Raw genomic sequence first — 18,720 nt, forward strand, 5'->3', positions numbered from 1 at the left:
CCATTCCACAGCAAAAACAACAATATTTACGACAGTTGTATCTGTTTTTTGGCAGCCCTCGGTTACAAAAAGGTGCAGGTTTCCCGGGGAGACAAACACAGGTGAACGGTAGTTAGAGGAGGATGTGAGAGGCTAAACTTTCGCAGGTAAATGGTTGAGAAATTAACTGCAAACAAATCTTTGACATTTCAAAAATGTTAACTTCGCTTTAAATGTAGTTGAGTGACAGCTCTATTTATGAATGTTTAGGTTACTGTGAGAATGTCGCTCTGTCGTTAGCAAAAACAGCTACATGCGGCTAACTGTAAGTTTAAGGACTTATTATAGTTTCTTCAAAGTTAACCGTATTTATTACTTTGTCTAGACATATAGAAACGACAAAACCGTCGACCTAGCCGACCACAAAGTTTGCTAGCTTGGAGCTAACCTTATCTCAGGTCTGGTTGTTTTGATGGCTCCCTTCTGTTAAAAACAACCTATTTATCTACAGCAATATCCCGACCTCCTTCCCCTAAAGACTTTTAAGCTGTCGATAAGAACTCTTGTTTCATCAGACGCACTTTAACCACATATGCTGACATCGTAAACGAGTCACTTTGAGCTGCAGTGTCCTAGTTTTGTAGCAGACGTACTATTGGGAACTTCAGTTTCATTTACTCTGCATAGGGAAGCATGAGAGAGAAGAGGGACGGAAGCATGGTGAAAGGCCCCTGGTGTTTGTCTGATGGATGGCGTAAGGAAGGAGAGCTCCACAAGCAGCTCTAGAACCGTCCCCTGGCCATTTCCCCCTGATGTCTCCAGCCACCTATGGAAACATAAAAACTGCTTGTCCTCAAATGAGACGACTTCCCTTTATCAAAAAAAGAAAGATGTAAGTATATTCATCTTTGCACGCAAACTTATTACAGTGAGAAATTTAGAAAAAATAGGTCTGGGAGTGTAGGAGTGAAATAGCCGTCTTCAGAGAACTTGTGTAAAGTTTTATGCATGGTGTACAGGTCATGAAATCCGCTGTGTGTCTTGTATAGGTTAATGACTACTTGCTTTAGTTAGTACTGTTTTGATTATGATCACACACTTTGATGAGCAGGAAATGAAGGCACAGAGACTATAATCTACTTATTCAGTCATCTCCAATTCACAACATATCAGTTTATATATCAGAAAATATTAATGTACACATGTAGAAAGTTTGGTCTTGGGTGTTAAGATTTTAGAAAAATCCAAAAATGTTTAGAAAGCGCACAACTGCCGCTTTTCTTTTACCCTCTTAGACATCGGTTGTAAACAAAATCTGTCTGTTGTGTAGCATTATCTGGTCCTAAACACAGCTTATTATTTTCAGATCTGTTCAGGTGACACATAATCCAAATGCATGAAAATGATGTATTCGGTTAAAAAGGCCAGTTCTCTTCTCTTTTTTTTTTTTTTTTTTTTTTTTTTTTTCTGAAAATTCAAAAAAAAATTTCATGGAATGAAAAATTTGAAGGAACCCTGAAATCTCTGCGTTTTGGTTTTAATATTTCAGAACATTTACATGGACAACCGAAAGGCTGTGCTGGACTTGAAGGATGTCCCCCCGCCACCGCCTCCTCCTCTTCCTCATTGTCCTTCCACATCCCAACTGTCCCAGCCCTTTCCTTTGGCGCCTCTCCCTTTGCCCCCTGCCTGCTTGCCACCCACCCTGCAGCTAACGCCAGACTCGCACCAACGACATCCACCGTCAAAACCGCAACAAGAAGGGGCGAGCCCCAAAGTAAGCATTTGCACCCACTGTGACTACTGCAGCACAGACGGCTATGGCTTGTTGGGTGGCACAGGTTTTGTCGGTGGCAGTAATCCTCAGGCAGCGCCAATCAGCAACAGCAGTAGATTGGAGCAGCGCTCTTTAGCCCCGTCTACTTATCGCTGTAACAACCTGAGCCATGTAGGGGGAAGTGAGGCGTCTGATCCTTTGCTCACTCTGGATTGCAAACCTCAGTTGCCCTCTTCCATGGCTACCTCTCAGCCTCCTTCCTTTCACCCTTACTTCCCCTGCTGCTCAGGACTTCTTCCGCCACGTTTGGCTTTGCCTCTCCCACACAGTCAGCCCAGCACGCTTCCCTCTGCTTCACCTCTGTCCTCCTCTCCACCTGCTCCCGTGCAAGGCTCCTGCCTGGTTTCCTCTGGCTTTTACACGTGCGGTGTGGACTGCAGCACATCAACCAGAACCAGAGCCCTAAGAACGACACTCGGTGAACTCTCGGGCAGCACGACCATTACCACTTCAACCACCTCAGCACACTTCTGCTCTAATCCTATGCTCCGGAATGTAAAACACACGGTTTGTCGCAATGGGGGACACTTCTGCCAGGAGTGCTTGTTAAAGGTTGGTTCAGTTCATTGTTTTAACGTTTTTGGTTTTCTTGGAATTTGAAACCACGAAGTAGGGCTGGGTGGTATGGCTTAAAAATAAAATCTCACCTCTGATTTTTTAAATTTATTTTTTTATAAAAACAGACATTACAAATGACAGCAAATCTTTTCAGAAAGTGGCTTTAGTAATGCCTTTAGTGAGTTGTACAATGGAGTCTTAGGGCAGGCTACAAATTTCTAATTAATTGTTTAATTGTGAGAATATAGTCATAATATTAACAGTATAAAAACTTCGATAGAGTTGTCAGGATCTGACGTAACCACCGTGTAATATTTTCTTTGAAACGAAGAGGTATGGATAGTAATGAAAGACAAAAAGGTGCAGGTTTCCTTGTGAGATGGAAGAAATGAATTGGTGAAAACAATCAAGATTTTTCCAAAAATTAAATCTTCAAATGTCAAATTTGATTGTTAAAATCAATGAATCACCCAGTCCTACCACGAAGATGAGAAAAATGGTTTGAGACCTCTGTCTTTTTTTTGTTTATCCATAGTTTAGTTTCCTCATGGTTGTTAGTTTTTCCCTGATTTGCAGCCAAAGACTGCTCTGACTTCAGAGCCCAAAGTGTGGCCTGACGTTCCTGCACCTCTGACCGCTTCCATCCCTGTTCCCATTTGCAACGGCTGTGGCACGTCCTCTGATGGCATGATGCTCAACCATGGCATGATTGGCTATAAATATGGTATACAAAAACATGACATTATAATATGTAATTATGAGTTCTGCTTTTTTTTTTTTTTTTTTGAGACTTACTTTCAGAATACGTAGTCGACATATTGAATTTCTAAGCTGCATTGCCGAAGTCTTCAAATTACAGCTTTTATTTTGTTCGTTCAGGTTCAGAGAACAGCGGTCCTGAGAACATCCCTCCAGTCGGTGTCTTCTGGGACATTGAAAACTGCAACGTGCCCAGCGGCCGCTCTGCCGAAGCCGTGGTGCAGCGGATTCGCAGCAGGTTCTTCCAGGGACATCGCGAAGCCGAGTTCATCTGTGTCTGCGATATCAGCAAGGAGAGTAAAGCGGTCATCCAAGAGCTCAACAACTGCCAGGTATCTGCGAGGATTACAGTTGCTGGCATATTCCGGTTTCCTCAAGTATCCAGGAACGGGTTTTCCAAGAGCTAATACGTTTATATATTGTACATTTTGCTCTTCATCAGGTCACCGTCGCTCACATCAATGCCACGGCAAAGAACGCTGCCGACGACAAACTTCGTCAGAGCCTGAGGCGATTTGCTGATACCCATGCTGCACCTGCAACTGTCATCCTGGTGTCCTGTGAGTTTGCCTTGTTTACCCACGATCACCTGAATCCACTGAATCGGGTTGTCTGAGGGAGATCTTTTGATAAAAAAACAAAAAAAAAAACACGATCGTTTCCTCTCTTTGCCGCCAGCGGATGTGAATTTCGCCAGCGAGCTGAGCGACCTGCGTCACCGCCACGGCTTCCAGGTGATTCTGATCCACGGCAACCACACGTCTTCGACTCTGCTGCAGCACGCCCACCGCCACGTTTCCTTCCAGGAGATCACAGCAGACCTGCCACAGCGTATGCCCGTCAAATCACAGGTAAGCCTCGCAATCCGCCGCTAAAGCCTGAAACACCTTTTTAAAGCTGTATCTGATGAGGTAAGTTGGTATTGTTCAGATTAAATATAATTGTTGGTCAATGTGCATATTGACTCTACCTCGGCACCTTTTTAAAAAGGCAGGATTAAAATATAGTATGCAATCCTGTTCCTTTACCCTCATGTATAAGAAATTGACATGCTTGCTAATCGAATCACTGCCCTGGCATGATTACCACTTTACAGGTTAAGCAAGTCCTCTGCCTACATTTTTGATCTTACATAGTCCACCAAGGAGATTGTTACATACACTGTTTTTGGCCCCTAAAACTGAACTTATGTTTACAGTGTCTGTCAGATGTATCCACACCTCTAATTCAAAATGTCTTAAACTGCCCTGAGCTCCGCTCTGTCTGTGTGAGGTTGAGATGTTGTGCAAAATCACAATGAAATGCGTTCAGGTTTGTGGTGCAAACATGTGGAAAAAGCTTGATGTGTGTTTTAATACTTTTTGAGACTCTGTATTAAGACTTTAATTTGTATTAAATGTTTAAGATATTAAGTTACTAAAAAATGACAACTTTAATTTGATAGTTTTACTGTTGTGTTTTGGAGCTGTATTCCCCCCCCCCCCAGTGTTGAAATTAATGGAAAAACTTCCACTCAGCTCTAGTAAATGTCTTTTAAAGCTACCCTAATTTCTTTTAAAACAAACACGGCTTCAGTTTTGTATCTTAAGTTTGATGCAAACCAGACGGGCACAATGTCTCTTCCTCCCCTCTCTCAGCCCAGTTTCAGCCTCCTCTATGTGCACAACCTCCCTGTCATCTGCGACAAGACCCTGCAGAACGCCGTGAGGCTCAGGCTTCGCCGCCTGTCAGACAACTGTGGGGGCAAAGTGCAGAGCTTGTCCCCGGGTGCGGCGGTCCTCCGCTTCGGCAGCCCCGAGGCAGCCGCCCGCGCCCGCAAACGAATGGAGAACGAGGATGTGTTTGGCTACAGAATCAGCCTCTCTTTCACGCCAAGGCCCAGAGACGAAGTCAGTCCTGAGGCTCCGCTTCAGGCCAGACCCCGCTCCCTCCAAACCAAGGTGTCTGTGCTCGCCCCTTTCCCCACCATTTCCTCCTCCTCCTCCTCTTTTCTCCCCCTGGAGAAGCCCAGATCACCCAGGAGGCCCCGGCGAGCCACCCGCCCCTTCCCCACCTCTGCCCTAGTGCCCGAGAGGCCCTACAGCCCCAGGAGGGGGTCCAGTGGGCCTCCGGGCGGCGCTCCAGCCAAACCACATCAGGTCAGCAGATTCCTCCACGCCCGCCTCCCACTGCGCTCTGTCCTTGTCTGGGCTGCCGTGCCAATCGCAGTAGCTCGTCCTCCCTCAAAGCTCTCCTGATTGCTGCTTTAACTAACACCTTGCTCGCCTTCATTTGTCTGCCGCTACTAGCAAATGGCATGCAGTGTTTGTGCTGGTGCATGCTTTTTTTTTTTTCTTTCTCTCTCCTGACTGCCCTGCATGTTCATTTATCAAGCCTTATTAATACATTAGTTGCCTCATAGCTTTTGCCCTTGGATTCTGTGTCTGTGAAGACATATTTCTACTAGCCAGTTTGTCTTGTTCAGATTCAGTTTTAACCTTTTTTTTTTCTCCTAATGTTTTCCTTTCTTACAAAAAAAATTAAGGCTTTTTACTTTTACGTTATTTTCTTTGCGTTCAATTAAGCCAATGCAACTGTCTGATCAAAACCAACCCATTAAGGTCAAAACTAGAGATGTAAAATTCAAACATATTTGGAGTTGAACTTTGAAATTTAAACCAAAAGTTTATGTTCAGCTACCCCTGTCACAATAAGCAATTAATTGCATGATAAGTCATTTCCATTCTGCTAATTAATATTTTTTTATACAGACATTTTATATAGCTACTTCAAAAACCGTTTTGTTTTGGTTTTTATTTCTCCTCAAGTTATTTGGTTGTCGTTTCATTTTGGATATTTCAAATGTCTTCCACTTCCTGTGACATGTTCTTTACAAAATTAAAGTTTATTGATCTTGCATTTTTATGCCAACGTCGGCATTTTGCTCAAGACTGGTCTCAGAACAACAGTATTCATATTTATTGCAACAATTACTGAGACAATTTATCATCCAAAATTATTTCAAATCTGTTCTTGATTTAATTGCTTTGTTGATCTTAAGTGCACATTGCTAGATTCACCTTAATGAGTTGGTTCAGGTCTGATTTCTCTTCAGCTTGTTTGCATGCAGCCTCGCAGATGTCGCTGATATGTCCCTCCTCATTACACCTTTCTGAAAAACCATCTCCCACTGTCTTTATTTAGGAGATTAACATGGATGCAAAGTCCAGGGTGGGCCTGCCCCAGCTGGGCAGGGGGCGTGCTGCTTCCTTATCACCACAGAGAAGAGAGACGGGAGCCCCGGAGGAGCAGGCAAAGACCAGCCTATCGGGAGAATCGATGCACAAGAGGTACACACATATACACACACATCATGGGGGGTAATTTGTTTTTATTTAATAAATGCCTATATAAATCAATTTAGGCTGTACAGAACTGTGAAATTCTGTATTCATTGTCTTTCATTTTTCTTTTTTTTTTCATGGAAAAAAAAAAATCTTAAGGGCTGTGTGCATCTTTACATTGACCCCTCTACTTTGATGTTCCTAAATATCATCTAATCTAGCTGCCTACAGAAGTAGCAATTAATGAAGCACCTGTGTCTGATTTCACCTCAGTATAGATGCAGCTGCTCTGTGACTGCATCAGAGGTTTCTTAGAAAACTGTAGTGAACGAATGTGATTATGAAACGATGACCAAAGCTTTGAATACAGGGCGTGAAAAAGTGTGTGCCCCCTTCCTGATTTCCTTCTTTTTTTTTTTTTTGCATGTTTTGTCACACTTCAATGTTTCAGAACAACCAAGTTCTGGCTTTGTAAACCCTTTCCAGACTGGCAGATCTCAATTACTTTACTGAATTTCTTTGGATCTCAGCATGATGTCTAGCTTGTGAGAATCATTTGGTGTTCTTTGTCAGGCCAGGTCATATTTAAGTGATGTCCTGATTGAGAACAGGTGCGGCAGTGATCAGTGCATGGCTAGCGACGTGAACTCAGGTGTGATAAATCAGTTATGTTTTAACAGGAAGGGCAGTCACTCTTCCCCCACAGGGCCATGTAGATATTGAATTGTTTCTTTTCCTTCCTTAACAATCCTCTTCATTTAAAAACTCCATTCTGTGTTTACTTGTGTTGCTTTGACTAATATTTAAGCTCTGAAACACTGAAGTGTGACAAACGTGCAAAAAATAGCAAGTCAGCAAAGGGGGCTAACATTTCCATGATACACATGAATCCAATGGGAATTATACAAAGAATACTGGTCGACCAAAACTGAATATTTTGGATTAGATGTGCTGTAAAAAGTAACATCATGTTTTTTCACTCATAAATTCCCAGTAAAATGAATCGGTGGTCTGTATTGTGAAGATGTTTGAACGGTGTGAACTCCGTGCAACTGTCTTCACAGGAACTGCATAGTATTTCAACTGGTTTTGACCACAAAACTGTTTGCTGAGTTGATGGCGTCTGTGCAGCATTGTTCCCCCAGCCTAACCAGCCCCTCTCCTCTGTCCGTGTAAAAGAGAGTGCTCCAGCCCTCGAAGCGTAACCGGATCACCAGCAGCGCAGAGGGACCAGAGCTCGGACGAGTTCAAGATTAGCACACCCTCGGCCTTCAGCAAGCTGAATCTGAACAGGAGCTTCAGCCCCCTCGTCCCGTCTCATGGGTCCTGGTCCTCCCGGTACGAACGCTGCGTGAACATTATCCATCGGCACTGTTTCATAACTACAACTGTTTATTTTGTTTTAGATTAACGAACATCTCCTCTTTCAATAAAAAGGAGTGGATCCCCCTGCCTGTCCAGCCGCTCCTCTCCTCTGCTCGCGACCGCTCGCAGCTCTTTCTCTGAAGGTCCGTCTGAGCCTTTATCAGAGGGGGCGGAGCTTCAGGTCGCCAACCTTGACTATAGGATGTCCCGCAAAGATCTGCAGCAGATACTGCATGACGCCTTCTCACGTTACGGACAGGTAAGGCTTATGCCTGGTGTTTGGAAAGATACGATGGGTCACTCGGGGAGTCGAACATTTCTGCATTCCCTCTTTGTTTTGTCTAGGTGAAAGCCGTGGATCTGAGCCCGCACACGGATTACCAGCTGAAGGCCACAGTTCAGATGACGTCCCTGCAGCAAGCCATCAGTGCCGTCAGCGGCCTGCACCGCCACAAGATTGGAAGTAAACGCATCCAGGTGTCTCTCGTTACCGGTGGCAACAACAAATCTCTTTCCTTGCTCAGGTACAGTTCGTGAATTAGTTAGTAAGTTGACAAACATTTTGTCTCCCTAACATACAATTCCTAATCAATTCCTTCCATGAAGCGTTTTTAAATTAAAGAAACAGACCAGACTATTATTTAAGACATTAAATCATAAAAAAGTTTTTTTATTTGTTTGTTTTTTTTAAATACTAAAGGTCAGGACAATTTTTAAAAACAATTGAAGGATTCAGGTGTGGATTAATTGTTGTGAGAAATTACAACTGTGTTTTTCACTCTTTAAATAAAGAAAAAGAGTAAAATTCACTTTTGCTAAACAAATACAAAAGTTTGATTATGATTCTAGACCAGTGGTTCTTAACCTTTATTGAGGTACCGAACCCACCAGTTTCATATGCGCATTCACTGAACCCTTCTGTAGTGATAAATAAAATATGATTCCCCCACCCCCCAAATTCAAGTGATCACAAGACTTAGTGATCACCCCATGATCACTAAGTCTTCTTAAAAGGTAGAGTCTCTGAAAACAGTTCTTCAAAATATAGTCGGTGTTTTCAGTAAAGTTGAGCTGCCTGTCCAGGAACGACCCAAATTTGCCACAGTTTCAACAGGTTGGCCAGCGAGAGAAACTGGAACCACTTTAAGGTCTTGTTTAGATCATTTAATTAGCTCTACATTCTTAAGAGAATGAAAAATTTATAATAAATAATGAAGACTTTGTGGTATTCTGATTTAGTAATGTAATTATATTAGTTGTGTTACCACCCCTATGCCACTAGAGGCAGTAGCAACCCCGAAAAGATGTGACTAAGGATCAGATTTAGAAGTACACCGAAAGCTACAGAATTTGGTAAAAACGGTGAGCTTTGCTGAAGTAATTAAAGACACAAGTTCAAATCCATGCTGAGAGTGGTTAAGAACCACTGTTCTAGTCGAACTAAAAAAAAGACTCAAATTCCTTGGAGATGTTTTAGAAAAATATACAGGAAAGATCCTCCTGTTTTTTTTTTGTTTTTTTAATTATTATTTTTATTGTATAAACAAAAGTGAAGGTATGAAAAGCTTATGCTTCTACCTACATTTTGTTATTGCCATTGACAGGAATTTAAGTATTTATTTTTATATTCGTTTTGGGGTTTTTTCAGCATGGTGGCATTTTTTCTTCTTTGGTTTTTGTACGGAAAGGTTAGAAATCACCTAAATAAATAAGATCCTGAAATAATTTTCCTTCTGCCATTTTACAGCACTGAGCTCATTTGCATTCTTCAGGATGCTCCTGCTAATTGCCTGCCTCTGTTCAAGCTGGCTGAGATCTATGAGAAGAAGTCGGTACCCGATTCAACCCGTTGCTTTCGATTTAGCATCTACTAAATGTCTAAGCTGTAAAGCAACACATTTATCATGTCCTCCTTTTTCAGATACTTGCATAAACTCGCCATCGGTGAGCTGTACAAGTTATCGGACGTGCTCTCGGTGCGGGAACAAGGCGGCTCCAGGCTGGTGTGTCTCCTGCCCAGCATCCAGATCCGTCAGAGTCCGCTGGGATCTTCCCAGTCACAGGAGGGTTCGTCCTCTGCAAGTGGGAGTCCTGTTGTGTTTGAGGAACTCGAGTACCATGACCCTGTTTGCAGACAACATTACGCTAAGCAGGACTTCAGGTAAAAAAAAAAAAACGCATTCAAACGATGTCTTGCAAAAGTATTCGCATCCTTTGAGCTCAGAGTTTTTCAATGTAGTTTTAGTAGTTTATCCACTTGCAGTCATTTCAGTTTTAATCAACTAAACCTTCCTACTTTTTATCAACAGAATTCACTGTAAAATATGAGGAATGATTTTTAGGACTTTTTAGTGATTTTTTTTTAAAATTTATTTTATTTTTATTATATCTAGACAACATATTTGCGATGCAACCAGGATGTTTTGTAGCACGCAAAGACCTGCTTTAATTTCTTAGCTTTTAGACAACTTTATTTGGATGAAAAAAATAAAAAATAAATCAAGAATCCTACATATCCTAAATGAAATTGGTTGAAAATATGAAAACGAGCAGGTTGTCATTTTAAATTGCCCCCAATGAGCCTCTTCTTCCTGAACAATAAGTTTATACTGCAGGTACTGTAAAATGCTCCAAACAAAACTTTTAGACATGTTTAATAAGAATAACCCTTAATATTATCAAAGGATTAAACTGAATAATTGATTATATCACTCAACGAATATTTCAGCTACATAATTTTTCATCTACGTGTGGACAAGGCCTAACATTTCTTAAAACCATTAAGAAATGAGAAGTATAAATATTTTAGTGCAAACATTAAAAGCATATTACCGTCAGCAGTCGGCCATCTTGAATATTGAGACTTCAGTTTCATCATCAGACCGCTTATTACCGTTTTTTGACACTTCTTATCGGTCTCCAACCTAAAAACTGAATCCTACACGATTGAAAACTAGTCGTGGTCCTTTTGTACTTCTATCTCAGATTAAAATATGAACGTTTACTCTTTTTTTTTTTTTTTTTTTTTTAACAATTATTTTTTACATTTTTAACAGCGAGGCCGACTTTGACCCTGAATCCTATAAAATCCCATTTGTCGTGATGTCGCTGAGTAGTTTGTCCGCTGAAGTCCACAGCCTGTTACAGATGCATGACGGCACTCTTCCACTGCTAAGGTAACGCCACAATTCTGTGTGTCGTTTACGAAACTTGTGTGTGTGTGGGCGCATTTGAAATGAACAATGTTTAATTTTAGTTTTCCAGACTGCTATGCAGCAGCTTTTAGCCCTCTGCAAGTTGGCAATGAGACTCTAGAGGACGGTGTTCCTCTGGAGCATCTCATTACCTGCGTTCCCAGCATCGCCGTCGTCACGGCACAGAACGGGTTCAAAGTCATCAAGTGGGTCAACAACAAACCGCCTGGACAAAACTCTGGTAGGAATAGACACAAATATCCAAATTATGTCTCTACCCTTCACATGTATCTGAATTTTAATATTTTGTGGTGTTTATTTTTATTTTTGCAGAGTCCTGGTTTCAGCGTTGCAAGAGTCCGGTTGGTAATCCCCAGCTCGTCCAGTTTAGCAGAGAGATTATTGACTTGTTGAAGAGTCAGCCATCTTGCCTCATGCCGATCAGCAAATTCATTCCTTCATACCACCATCACTTTGCCAAGCAATGCCGAGTCTCCGACTACGGATTCTCCAAGCTGCTGGAGCTCCTGGAAGCCGTCCCACATGTCCTGCAGGTTCTCTACAGAAAACCCATTCCATCAATGTCCCCATTAATGAGATTTATTTGTGTTTCATGCTTTTGTTTATATTTTTACCAACAGATAATTGGAATGGGTACCAAACGTTTACTGACCCTCACCCACCGAGCACAAGTGAAGCGCTTCACGCAAGACCTGCTTAAGCTGCTCAAGTTTCAAGCTAGTAAACAAGTGGCGCTCAAGGACTTCATGCAGGCATACCATTGGTCAGTAAGCATGGCAGCGATGGCGCTTCAAGTCTTAAAAAGAGTTTGAATCGGTGGTGTTTCAAATCTTGTATTCTTTGTTCCAGGTGCTTCTCCAGAGACTGGAGGGTCACAGACTACGGCGTATGTGACCTGACGGACCTGCTGGCTGAGATCCCAGACACCACAATCACCATCACTAACCAGACAACCGACACGGTCATCTCTGTTCCCAAGAGAGGTCGGTCCGAAACTGACGAGACGCTTGTTGAGTCCGAACAAAAACGTCTCGCTTCGTTGAGAGGTTTTTAGCTCATTTTGGCGACGTTTGTTGCAGAGAATTATCCAGCTCCATGCAGCCAGATTTCGAAAGCCTTAAACTATATGAGGGCCGTCGTCGTGTTTCAGTGGAGTTTATTGCGACGGACCACTAAAACATGGCATATAATCGCGAAGCAAAGGTTGTCATCTAGAACCTGACAGTCCTCACTGTGTAAAAATACAAGATGTTTCATCTTTCATTTAATGTTACTTCTTAAAAGCATATTTTTTAACACAGAAAAAATGCTTTGTCTTAAAAAACTTATGGCAATCTGTGTAGCATTTACGTGTTGAATAGATTCCAGATTGCCTTTTAGGTCGTCACCAAATTAGAGAATGGTGTGTAATATACCAGCTGTACCCTCAGCTGACCATTATTAAACAAACGGCATCATAAAATTAAAGACTGGGTTTAAAAAAAAAAAAGGGAATAGAGCTACAGTGGAATCATTTAGATCAAAGCGCATTTTTGTTAGAATGGCCTAGTCAAAGTCCTCCTACGATTGTAATTCAGTAACTGGTAGAAGAAGATTGAGGGGAGGATCAGCGTCTATCAAATGATTTGTAGCTGTTTACTGAGTTGTGTTTCTACAAAGTATTGAGTGAGGAGCTGAATACTTGCAGTCAGATGTGTCGCCGCTGCATAAACTCCACTGACTCTTAAGAAGCTGTCGTCATGCCGACAGGCTTTTAATTAGGCAGCTACAGTTTATGTCCCCTTTTTATATTCTTGATTTTTATGGTTGTGTCTTTGTGAAGCACTTTGTGATTTTTAAAGTCTGTGATAGGTGCTATGTAGATGAAACTGACTTACTTGCTTAAAGAAAAAGAAATTGACGACCGCTTTCCTTCCACCGAGTCCAACGTTTGCTTTTACTTTGGAAACCCCGTTTCCACTCGCCAGAGCGGACCGTGGAGGAAATGGAGCGAACCAAGCAGTTTGCGAAGGAGGCGGTGGACCTTCTCCGGCATCAGCCGCACTGCCGGATGCCGTTCAGCAAGTTCATCCCCACCTACCACCACCACTTCGGCCGGCAGTGCAAGCTCAGCTACTACGGATTCACCAAGCTCATGGAGCTCTTCGAGGCGATCCCAGACAATCTGACGGTGCGGCCGACACGCCGCTCTCTGTTCCTCCGAGCGCCCCGGTTGGTCTCTTACCTACCGAGCGTTTCCGTCTCTCGTCAGGTTTTGGAATGCGGGGAGGAGAAGGTGCTGATTCTGACCGAGGTGGAGCGCATCAAGGCTCTGGCGGCCCAGCTGGTCAAGCTTCTACGGGCTCAGAAGAACTTCAGTCTTTCTGTCAGCCAGCTGCTCGTAGAGTACAGCAAGACCTTCGGTTATGGGCTCCGTCTGCAGGACTACGACGCGGCTACGCTGCCCGCTCTGCTGGCCAAACTCTGCCATGTTGTCAAGGTAAAAAAAAAAAAAAGATTTGTTCTGAAATGTCTAATATTAAAAATAGGTTCAATCTTTGTATCACAGAAACGACAGTCTAAAGAAGTTATCAGGAGGATGGTTTACTGCATAAATTTTTGTGAGGTTTCATGTCTTCAGTGATGGTTCCCTTATTTGGAGTAGAAGGTTTTCGTATTGAGATTCTCAAGCCAGTAGAAAGTAAAACTACTAATAAAACCTCAGAATATGTCTAGAGAATAATAAGCTGTACCACTTTAAAAAGACAGAGTATTTTCCCCCTTTTGAACAAAATGTGTTTTTTTTTCCTTTTCACTGTGGTTTTGTGGCCCTGTTGGGCTACGTCAGATTTTTGTCTACTTCGACTAGCCACTCTGATTCCCCTGAAGCCCCAAAACGGGGCATAAAACCTGTACCTGCTGCTAAAATAATCTATTTATTACTTTTGCAAAATATCGTCCTGGCTATAAGTTCCAGAAGTCTGGATAATATCCGTTGGTTATTTTAGTTTTGCTGGAGTATCAACGTAACTCCAGTATCTCCTTGTTTGCTGCTGAGGCATCGATGGCTCTCCGTTCCTCTTGTTCAGGTGGTGGACGGCTCCGACGGTCGAGAAGTGCAGCTGATCAACAGGAAGTCTCTGCGGCTGCTGACCACTCAGCTGCTGGCCCTGCTCATGTCCCAGGAAAGCGATCAAGTGGCGAAAGGAATGAAGGTGGAGGAGCTGAGTCACCAGTACCTGAGTGTCCACGGAGCCCAGCTCAATCCCTGTGAATACGGCTTCCTGTCTCTGAGCGAGCTGCTGAAGAGCCTGCCCTTCCTCATAGAGGTCGGAATCAGATTTGACTCCGAAGAACCATGACAGATTTTCTGGTTCTGCCTAAACGGCAGTTAACAACTAATCTCCTCCTTCTTGCTCCTAGCTGTACGTTGAAGAAAGTGGTGAAAATGTGGAAGACTGCAGCGGCGGCGGCCGTGAGGTTGAGTGGGTGAGGCTTACCAGACTCTACCAGTTTGCTCGCAGCGTTCGGGCGCTGCTCCACACCTACCACTACAACCAGATCTTCCTGACGGAGTTCCAGGGGGCGTACAGCAAGTTTACAGGCTGCAGCCTAGAACCCCGCTTTTACGGATACATGAGCGTCGACGACCTGCTCGGCGCCATTCCACAGGTCAACATGGACTTTTTTTTTTTTCCCTCCATTTTTATTTATTTTTTTATATTGTAATTCAGTCCCTAAAAGATCTATAAAATCTTTTCAAATCTCTTCTTCTTTTTGATAAACACCCTGTCTTGTGTTTCCAGGTGGTCTGGATCAAAGGACACGCTCATAAGAGGATTATCGTTTTAAAGAACGATATGAAAGGTAAGGCGACCTGACAGGAGGACGGGGCATATTTAGATCTTTGTCAGGTTTGAAAGAGATTTTCCAGACGGACGAAAAGACGATGCAGAAACTTTAAATGTGGAGTATTTGTTTGTTTTGTTTGCTTTAGCAAAGCCAAGCTCCTCAGTGCCCAGCAGCCCACAGCCAGGAGAAAGCATGGAGAGTCCCAGGGACAGCCCCATCAGCAGCACAACGTCAGGAACACAAAGTCCAGGTAATCCAAGTCGCACGTGCGTTCATATGAAATCCTGGTTGCATGTAAACATCTGAAGTTCTCTGAAACACCATTACGAATAATATTTCTCGTGCTGGCTATTTTTATGGTGAAATTACAATCCTTCCACTTCATGTTGACTTGAACATTCAGAAGTTTAGAAATGCAGTTGTAAGCATTACCTTTAGTTTGTTTGTAAACCGTAAGACTTTTAAAGTTTTTGCTGTACTTTAGTAATGAGAAACCTTTTTATTAAAGGCCATCAGTAGCAGCAGAAATGCTTTTTAAACCCTGATGGGATTCCAGCTGGTTTCTTGGCTTTCTTTGCCATCCTTACGTTCAGATGATAAATCCCGACTCCAGATGTCGCCTTACGTTACTGAACTTGATTAATTGGGTTATAACACCTGTGAATTTCATGTAAAAAAACAATATTCACTGAGAGAAATGTGAATACAGAAAAAGCTTGGATAAATTGGTCTATATTTTTGTATCAGCCTTGAAATGTTTGACTTTGACTCTTGAATCTGTTTGTTTTTTTGTTTTTTTTTTCCGGCTGCCAGGTTGCGACGCCGACTCAGAGTTGCTCCGTCTAGCCTCGCCCATTGACCTGTTGTGCGGTCCCGTGCCATCTTGCCTGCCGTCACCTCAGCTCCATCCTGACCCCGTTCTCCTGCAGCAAATGGACCTGATTGATTTTGAGAGAACTCCACCTCCGCAGCCACAAACAGGTCGGACCTTGCTCAGTAATTTAAACCTGCTTGGTGCCCTTTAAGATATAAACGCTGCACACTTTCTATTTGTTTTTTTTGTTTTTTTCTGAATCTCAGAGCTGGAATCCGTAGAGGAGGCAGCAGCAGATGGGCCGTCTGATCCGGCAGAGCGGCGCGGCGGTTCAGACGCTTCACCGTCGCTCCCTGAAGGGAAGAACATTTTGTCCATGGACAGTCCTGGCAGGAGAGCTTCCCGCAGCAGATTTAAACTAGCTGCCAACTTCTCCTTCACAGAAGGCCTCTGATCCACTCATTTGCTTCCACTTCAACACACACACACACACACACACACACACACACACACACACACTCGTCAGTGTAACTCTAAATGGAAGAGTTGACCAGCTCCAAACAGATGCCTACCTTCGACACGGCGACAGGCTGTTGCGTTTCCGTTTCCTCCTCGGCAAGCTTTTCGTCACAACGTTTCATTAAAGTTCACCTAGCTGATCTGGTTTTTGCAGACTTTCTGCAATTCTTTGATTTACAAGCTGATCTTGCTGTGTCCTCGTTTTCATCCCAGGAGCGGCCGTTTCTCAGAGGGCGCCCGCGGTTCTGAGCCGTGGTCGACGTGTTGAGGAACTCGGAGTTGTAAAAACTGAGTTAGTTTTCACTGTACGGTTTTCAGTTTATAAAAACTGCATTGGGATTCATCAGTGAAACATTCACGGTTCCTTCTTTGCTCCCTGCCAAAAACAGAAACTTTCTTTTTAAAACCCTAGTTTCGACCTTTTGGAGCTTAGTCTTTGGTTGGTTATAATGAGCAATCCAGCTGAAGAGTCGCTGGCCGATGAATTATTTCTGATTTTTAAAGTAGTTGGCCTCTGTACGCTCCCCTGCAATGTCTCTGCAGTGTTTTTTTTTTTTTTTTTTTTTTTGTTCCTTCCAAAGTTTTTGCGGAGTCTGTTCATCTGTGAAGGAGCTTGGGCCTAAACGTGATGGTAGATCCTAAACGACACAAAGCCGGTAATCTGCAGCCAGCTGCTCTGAATGTTTGTCTTTAATCTGTTTCTCTCTGTGTGTGTGTGTGTGGTGTACACTGAAGAGGATGGAGTGAAATGTGCGACATGTTGCATAATTGAGTTTATGCAAGGGGCAGATGAGAAGACATGTAGTTTCAGGTCGGTCATTGATTTTTCTACCGCGGTCTCGCCCAGCAGCTGCCCCGTGAAGGTTTCATGAGTTAACCTTTGCCACTAGTGGGCGCTGAATCAGAGGCGGAGTGTTTAGAGGACAGCACACCGTCCTGAGTTTTTGATTTTTAACGGCACGGTGACTATGTTTTAGAGGAAGCGTGGTGGGGGCGGGAGTGGATGGATTTCGGAGTGTGGAGGGGCCCTGAGAAGCCTCCTGCACTCACAGAGGGGGGCCCCTCCGCCGCTCTCTGGGGTCTGCCAGGCTTTTACAATGGCTTGTATTTGCCACGGCGCTGAAACGCGGTGCCATCGTTCCTCCCTCTCAGGCAGAGTAGTTTTTAACCTGCAGGTGCGCGGTGGTCTCTGATTTCTCTTTCTTTCTTCGTTTTCCGTTTCGCCCATTGGCTGCTGGCTGCCGAAACATCTCCAGACGTCGGCTACGTGTGTGTGTGTGTGTGTGTGTGTGTGTGTGTGAGAGTGTGAGAAGTTTGGCACAGACCTGATGTAACTGAAGTCGAAGCTGCTGCTTGCTGTAAACCTTTGGGATTGGGTCAAAGCCCATGTAGGAAGTTTGTTCGCCTTGATACTGGGTTTAGTCTGTTTAAGGTTTCTTTCTACTCGGTGTTGATGAGCTCCATCTTGCACAAATCAGTTTTTTTTTAAAAAGTGGCTCTTGTTGCTCCTTTCTTTTTGCACTGTTTTAGTGACCAGCTGAAGGAATCATCAGTTCAAAGTAATCATTTGAAATTAATGACACAAAAGCAGATTAAACAGATCAGCGAATATCTACAAATATATATATATTTTTTTTCCTCTTTCGTTTGAACTACAGTGACAACTAACTCCATTTTAATGAGTCCTCGATTCAGTTGGATCACCGAGAACCTGCTGTACCTGTTGGAATATGCACTTCTGCATAGTTTTAGTTGCTGAAATACCTGTTTGGGAAGGGATTTAAAATGAGTTCATGTGTTGAATTTCCTCATAGTTATTCTACAAAAGATTTTAAGGAACTTTATTTATTCGACCGTTTCCTTAAAGCTTTATGTTGCCACGAGTGTTTTGTTTACCTCAGTGATTCATTGTGTCTGCAGTCGTCTGTCCCTTCAGTCACAGTTTTTACTGCCTTGCTGCACCGACACTGTTGCAACAGTCAAATGATGTTGAAGTGACCAAAAAGAATCGATTTAATAAAATTCACAAGCATCTGTTGTTTGTGTGTGTGTGTGTGTGACTTGTGTTGCAGGTGCATCTTAATAAATGAGAATATTAAGTTTATTCAAGCAGTTTAGTTACTGGGGCTTGTGAAGTCATGCAGATGGATGTATTGTAAATGTCTGAGTTCATTTTGATGATTTATGGCTGAAAAGAAAATGAAAACCCAATGTTCACTTTATTAATACAATATCTGATAAAGTTCAATTGCGAGGTAATTAAACCTTGGTGATGTCAATTATTGCTGGTAATTGGTATCACCAATTTTTATTGCCGATACTAATAAAAATTAGGCCATAACATTTCAGTATTGAGCCTTTTAAAGGTTAATTTTTATGCATTCCACTTCTAAGAACCTGAAAGTTTTGTGTTTTATTGGGTGGAATCATCCAGGTTAACCACAGAATAAGCTCAACACCCAAAAAAAACCCCAAAAAACAATTTGAACTGAGCAAAATAAGTTGACATTTTAATAGCAT

General features: G+C 42.9%; 1 protein-coding gene across 4 annotated transcripts; it reads left to right on the forward strand.

Annotated features, from left to right (window-relative positions):
- The first annotated feature begins 34 nt into the window (after positions 1–34).
- marf1 (meiosis regulator and mRNA stability factor 1) lies at positions 35–18,234 on the forward strand. Of its 4 annotated transcripts, none has more exons than XM_088012578.1 (27): positions 35–146; positions 667–871; positions 1,529–2,368; positions 2,951–3,098; positions 3,254–3,465; positions 3,576–3,693; positions 3,812–3,984; positions 4,771–5,271; positions 6,317–6,462; positions 7,636–7,794; positions 7,894–8,080; positions 8,167–8,345; positions 9,569–9,649; positions 9,743–9,982; positions 10,878–10,997; positions 11,078–11,256; positions 11,349–11,569; positions 11,657–11,799; positions 11,886–12,019; positions 13,004–13,206; positions 13,288–13,515; positions 14,105–14,344; positions 14,439–14,687; positions 14,822–14,882; positions 15,013–15,117; positions 15,681–15,848; positions 15,948–18,234. In XM_088012578.1, the coding sequence occupies exons 2-27, from the start codon at positions 725–727 to the stop codon at positions 16,133–16,135; spliced, it is 5,370 nt and encodes a 1,789-aa protein (XP_087868704.1). In that variant the 5' UTR covers positions 35–146; positions 667–724; the 3' UTR covers positions 16,136–18,234. The 4 variants fall into 4 exon arrangements, with proteins under 4 accessions (XP_087868704.1, XP_087868799.1, XP_087868772.1 ...); XM_088012673.1 differs by having other exon boundaries at positions 1,529–1,756; XM_088012612.1 differs by lacking the exon at positions 35–146 and adding an exon at positions 1,346–1,402 and having other exon boundaries at positions 781–871.
- Positions 18,235–18,720: the final 486 nt, after the last annotated feature.

This window comes from Poecilia mexicana, unplaced genomic scaffold, assembly GCF_051168715.1.
Source record: "Poecilia mexicana isolate PSO_F unplaced genomic scaffold, ASM5116871v1 scaffold_1, whole genome shotgun sequence".
Lineage (NCBI taxonomy): Eukaryota > Metazoa > Chordata > Actinopteri > Cyprinodontiformes > Poeciliidae > Poecilia > Poecilia mexicana.